We start from the raw sequence: 6,360 nt of genomic DNA on the forward strand, positions 1-6,360 counted from the left end.
TTTCTTTAAATCTTATCTTTAGAATTATATCATTATTTCCTTTGGCATTTGCACTATGATTTTAAGTAAACTTAAAGTCATTCCTCAGAATAGTGAAAGCTGTGAATTTATTTTTGTGAAGCTATCGTTGCTCAAAACATTTGTTTTAATTCCTACCAGAGCTGAAGAGTGAAAATTGTTTTGTTTGCTTCCTTGTTTTGCAGTACTGGGGATTGGATCCAACTGAACTACATTCCCAGCCCATTTTATAATTTTTTATTTTGAGACAGACTTTCTCTAAGTTGCCCAGATTAGGCTCAAACTTGGGATCCTCCTGCCTCAACTGCCAGGGTGCTTGGGATTGCAGGATGATCTCTTTATTTTTAACTCTGTTTTGTGGCTGAGTACTCCGAATGCTCTAAGTAATGATGGTTTTACTGAAGCAGGTAACCTAGTAAGTAACTACATTGAAGAGAAAACATCACAACTATAATTGCGTAGACATTTATTACAATATGTGTTTCATTATGCAGTTAGAGCTAGTAGGTATCAGAGGCACATATACAGAGGGTTAAAGCAGATTACTGAAATTTTAAAATAGTGGACGCTGGGGATGGTGCACGCCTGTAATCGCAGCACTGGGGAGGCAGAGGCAGGAGGATCACCTCAAGTCCAAGACAAATAGCTAAAATAATTTAAGTTCTTTTCATAAAGACTGCCTTGTCCATCTTTCTAAGGTCTTTAATATAAAATCTTAGGGCTTCAGAATGGTGCTTATCAGTTTTATGTGCCATTTTGTTTATTGATGTAATCACAGAGTTGTGACAAAATGAAATATCTAATTGATTGTATTTGCACAAAGTTTCCGACAGCGGTGGTACTTGGTACCACATTCACGCTAATCTGTGAGGGGCTGTGCTAGCTTATCCTCCTACCACCACCACTGGGGAACAGACTCAGGACCTTGTGCTTGTGAGGCAGGCCAGGTGCCACTGAGCTCAATCCCAGCCCTTACCCCATTATTGAAAATCAGCTTAACTGCGGTGAATTTGAAGATTGGGAATCTGCTGAGCTTTGCAAACACAGCAGTCTTCATATGATGGATGTGTGTATTTAAAGTTTTCGGGTAAAGTCCTCATTTTAACTGTAAAATATGTTTACCACACAGGGGCTATTTTTGGAGCACTGCAAGATATACTTGGGAGCCGTTCCGTGTCAAAGGAATATTATAACCAGACAGGCCGGATCCCTGACTGGTGCTCCCTCAATAATCCACCTTTGGAAATGATGTTTGACGTTGGAAAAGCTCAGCCGCCTCTGATGAAGAGAGCGTTTTCCACTGAGAAATAGAAGTTTGGTTAAATACAACTTTATTTCACTTCAGATACTTGCAAGGAGACTACACAGTGCGTAGGGTGCTTTACTGTAGGTAACTACAGTGGACGCCGAAGCTTCTCTGTTTATTCTTTGCATTAGAGTTTAATTCATGTGACCTTGCCTGTCTTGTACTGCGGTCTGTTGTATTTACAGCCGTGAAGTAAAGCTAGCAGTGTAGTTTTGGATGTTTGTTACGTAGTTGAGATTTCACAAAGAACAATAAGATGCTGAGATGCTTCTCCACCTTCCCACAGTGTGTCCTGGGCCTGAGATGCCGAGTGTGACTATCTTCTGCAGTGGTTACATTTAATGAGTCAGTGACATTAACCATGATAAATTATTTCAGGTACTGGCATGGACCCATTTTAACCCTTTCTTTGGTACTTCTGTACCCACAGCTATGTCAGTGCTGCTTTTCTAGAAACGCGCTCCATCCTGTGGACTGACTGTCTGGTAACCTGGCATGGACCCATTTTAACCTTTCTTTGGTACTTCTGTATCCACAGCTATGTCAGTGCTGCTTTTCTAGAAACGCGCTCCATCCTGTGGACTGACTGTCTGGTAGCAGGGCCAAGCATTTGTTAGGCGAAGTATGGAAATCCTCGCAGTCTCTCTTGTGAGCATCTCTGTTTCTAAGAGACTTCTGCGAAGTTACAAGTGCTTTATAAACACGCGTCCTCAATGGCAGTGTCCTTTCTGCTTTTGTGCTTTATCTCTCCTCAAGGCGAGGGGTCTTCAAAAAATGTCCACATTCATTGTTTAACTTTTATTTCATCTTATGTTGTTTCGTTTTGGTTTTTTGAGGCAGGGTTTTGCTTGCTGCAGTCCTGCCTCAGCCTCCTGAGTGCTGGGATTACAGGCATGGCCACCACACCTGGCTTTCATCATTTGTTTTTATTTATTTATTTTGTTTGTTTGTTTTTGGTACTGGGGATCGAACTCGGGACTCTGCTCCCCAAGAGGCGCAGCACCACTGAGCTGAGTCCCTGGCTCCATCATTTATTTTTAATGGACTGCTTCTTGTTGAAATGTTGCTGTGGTGTCCAGGCACCTGTGAGGACAGGAATTACGTTTGTTAGTGTGTTCTATGCCAGAGGACGGAGTAGGAGTTGGCACGCGTTCTGATGTCTCTATCCCAAAGTACTCTCTTAGTTTAATGCCTCGATTTTGCTTTTCTGAATCCTTCCCATACCCTTACCTATGACTATTAACACTGGAAGAAAAGATGGTTTCTTTGGTCTAAAAATCAGGATGGGTTCATTTCTAGAACTCGTGTGTGTGTGTGTGTGTGTAAAAATACTTCTATACTGAGTGTGGTGGCACATTCCTGTAATCCCAGTTACTCTAAGAGGCCAAGGAAGGAAGATCACATATTCAAGCCCAGTCCAGGCAATTTGGTAATTTAGCAAGATCCTGTCTCAAAAACAGGTGTGGGGAGGTTAGTGCAAAGGCCCTTGAGTTCAATCCCCGTACCACCAAAAGCCAACCAAATAGCAACTTTTAGCAGCCTGGTACAGTGCCACACACTGGTGACCCCAGCATTTTAGGAGGCAACCTAGCAAGACCCTGTCTAAAAAAAATGTAGCTCAGCTGGAGAACATCCCTGAATTTGATCCCCACTAAAAAACAAAACAACAACAACAAAAAACTTCAAAAAAATATCTAGCTGGGTAGGGGGGTGTTCAGCAGTTCCACTGCCTGCCTCTCGGAGGACAGGGCCTGAATTCGATCCCCAATGCCCCCAAAAAATTCTAGCTGTGGGCTGGGGATGTAGCTCAGTGGCACTGTGCCTGCTTGGCAAGCACAAGGTCCTGAGTTTGGTTCCCAGAACCAAAAAAAAAAAAAAAATCTAGCTCTGTTTTGTCACTTGATGCCACTTCCATAGCCCAAGACTAAAATTCATTTGATATCTACTGAATGCCATGTGCCTAGTATAGCTTTTGATACTAAAACTGCTACAGCAGTAAGACCTTTGTCCTGTGGCATTTTGCAAGCCAGTAGAAGTGGATGCGTAAACCAGTGGGATACAAAAGTGTGGTGAGACCCCGAAAAGGTACCAGTTGCTTGTTGTTATGGAGTTAATTCTGACCAGGAGGTAGGTGAAGGAAGAAAACTTAATAAAAAGAGACTTTTCACCTAGCTCCCACAGGATGAGTAGGATTTCTGTAGTTGGCATTTATTCCAGGCTATGTGAATTGAACTTGGTTTGGTTTGGTTTGGTTTTGGTTTTTTGTTTTGTTTTTGTTTTTTTGAGACAGGGTCTTGCTATGTAGCCCAGGCTGGCGTCAAACTTGCGGTGATTCTCCTGCCTCAGCCTCCTGAGTGCTGGGATTACAGGTGTGTGCCACCATGCCTGGCAATATATGAACTGAATTTTCTACAAAATGTCTTAAATTGGGGTGATCTGACATTACTGAAACTGACGGTAGCATCAAATGAGACCTCACTATACTTTAAGGAGCAGATTGTGAAGAATTTGAGAACCATAGTAAGCCAGTAAATAACACTGAAAGTTCAAGTTAGCCAGCCACTTTCCTCAGTGAATTTTCCTGAAGGTGAGACTCCTCTGTCCTCTAGTCCTACCACCATTCCACTGCACCACTTCTCCCAGACTAGTGATCATTTTCCAGGCACGTTATCCATAACGTGTGGGAAACCAGGTGTGAGACCAAAGCCCAGGTTGAACTTTGCTTGGGATTGGGGTGGCCGATAGCAAGCCATACCCCACCTCCGAGGCTCTTCAGTAACCTGCCAGTGTCAACCAGTTTGAAGGAGAGAAGCAGCTATGGTTGAAATCTGATTAAAAGAAAATACACATTCAGGTATAGCCTATGAATCACGAGTACCTGATAAACTTTCCCTGAGTCCCGGATCACATGCTTGCTTGCTTTGTGTGACTCTAATAAAAGCGAGGAGCATCATCCATTCGGGGCTCTTTGCCGACTAGAGGCAAGAGTCCCCTGGCCTCCTTTTCCAAGCAGGTGCAGATCCAAATTCAGGTGAGGTCAATTAAAGTGGGCCCTAATCTAATATGGCTGATGTCCTGAGTCAGGAAACACCATTCGAGAGAGGTGCGTGGAGAACCCCACGATGACCAAGACACAGACGAGTCACTCAGCTGAGATGCTTGGACTGCGAAAGGACTGCATAGGACACCTGAAGCTAAGGGAAAGATACAGAATGAGTCCGTCAAAGGGATGTTTGTTTCATGACAGGGTCTTGGTAGGTAGTCTAGGCTGGCCTTGAACTCATAGTTCTCCTGCCTCAGCCTCCTGAGCAAAAGAGATTTTTGAGACTGTGTCCCTCCCAACACCATAATTTCAAGTTTCTAGCCTCCAGCACCATGCAACAATACTTAAGTTTATGCTATTTCGTTATGGCAGTCTGATTCTGAATACACGTTGAAGGATTTGGTGTCGACATTTCAGCTGTCTAATACTGTGTAACAGACTTTTCTAAGAACTAGTGGGTAAACAACAAGGATTTTACTTAAAATTCTGTGCTCAGGAATTGAGACAAGCAAGGCTCAGCTGAGCAGTTCTATTCCGTGGCTTCAACTGGGGAGGATCACCTGGCTGTATTCTGTTGGTGTGCCAGAAATGGAGGGTAAGAGAACTTGCATACTATTCTGGGGTCTCAGTACTTTTTCCACAGCCTCTCTCCACTCCACCTGGCCTCTGTCCACGTGGCTAGCCTAAGCTTCCTCAGAGTTTGGTGGTCTCAAGGTACTCAGACCTCTTAGCACCTTGCACCAAGCCCCACAGTGTAAGTAATCCTCAATACTCCATTTACATTATGCTTTCTAATATCCCATTGGCTAAAACTAGTCACATGGTCAGGCTAGCGTGGGGGCCGTACCAAGGGCCTGATTTATCCAAGAGTACTTTGATAATGGGGTTGGAAGGAAAAAGAGGAATCAATGATTCCAAATTTTTGGTCTAATTATGTACAAAGATCGTGTTACCATTACATAAAGAAAATGGAAAATAGCTAACAGAGAAACAAGTTTTTGGACAAATATCAAGAGTTACATTTTGTACATATTAAGTTTGGAATAGCTACCAGACATCCAAATGGATGTTTAAGTTTGGAGTAGGGGTGTCAGGTAGAGGAAATCAAGAGCACGTTAGTGTGGTAGAAGCCGGGGGAGAGGTTAACTGACAGTAACACGTTTCTTATAGGACAATAGGTTAGGCCTGGCAATTAACACTCAGATTTGGTAAAGAAAAGATGATTAGAGCCGTTTTCATGAATATCAGCCAACCAGTGGGGCTGGGGAGAGGCTGGAAGACCTGGCTGGAGTGGTAGGAAAGGGAACAAGTAGCCCTGACATCCAGAAGCCATTGGACACAGCCAACACTCGGCATCCTTAGGCTGAGAGGATGCTTTCAACTACATTCTGTTTCACTCCCCTTTCTCACAAGATGTCTGCTGCAGAAAAGTGGGTCATCAAAAAACAACAACAACAAAAAACAAAATGAAAATGTCGGGCGTGGTGGCACACGCCTCTAATCCCAGCACTTGGGAGACTGAGGCAGGAGGATCGCTGTGAGTTTGAGACTAACCTGGGCTACATAGGTCAGTCTGAACTACCTAGTGAGAGACCCTGTCTCAAAAAACGAAGAAAGAAGAAAAGTGGGTCGCTGGACAACCGAAAACACTAAGAATCCTTCCCTTGCTCGTGCTAACTGCCTGCTTAGCCATTTCAGCTTGGTCCCTCTTGTAGTTTGCCCTTCATGTGGGTGGAACTGGTCAAGATCATGCAACTGCCTTGGTTTTCAAAGAGCAACCAGTCCAGAACAAGGACTCACTTCCTTAAATCCTCCTCTCCAAATCCCCAACCAAAGCCCAAATCCTGCTGGGCCTGGTGGCGAACACCTGTCATCGCAGCACTCGAGAGGCTGAGGCAGGAGGATCACTGTGAGTTTAGGACCAGCCTGGGCTACATAGTGAGTTCCAGGTCAGTCTCAACTACATAGTGAGACCCTGTCTCAAAAAAACAAA

General features: G+C 43.9%; 1 protein-coding gene across 1 annotated transcript in view; it reads left to right on the forward strand.

The window, feature by feature from the left end:
- Positions 1 to 1,806, forward strand: part of Actr10 (actin related protein 10) — a 28,015-nt gene extending 26,209 nt beyond the window's left edge. Inside the window, exon 13 of the mRNA XM_010641447.2 lies at positions 1,148 to 1,806. Coding sequence (XP_010639749.1) covers positions 1,148 to 1,329 — 182 coding nt within the window. The 3' untranslated portion in view covers positions 1,330 to 1,806. The remainder of the gene's footprint in view (positions 1 to 1,147) is intronic.
- The last annotated feature ends 4,554 nt before the right edge of the window (positions 1,807 to 6,360 follow it).

Source organism: Fukomys damarensis, unplaced genomic scaffold, assembly GCF_012274545.1.
Source record: "Fukomys damarensis isolate Sample0158 unplaced genomic scaffold, DMR_v1.0_HiC HiC_scaffold_21, whole genome shotgun sequence".
NCBI lineage: Eukaryota > Metazoa > Chordata > Mammalia > Rodentia > Bathyergidae > Fukomys > Fukomys damarensis.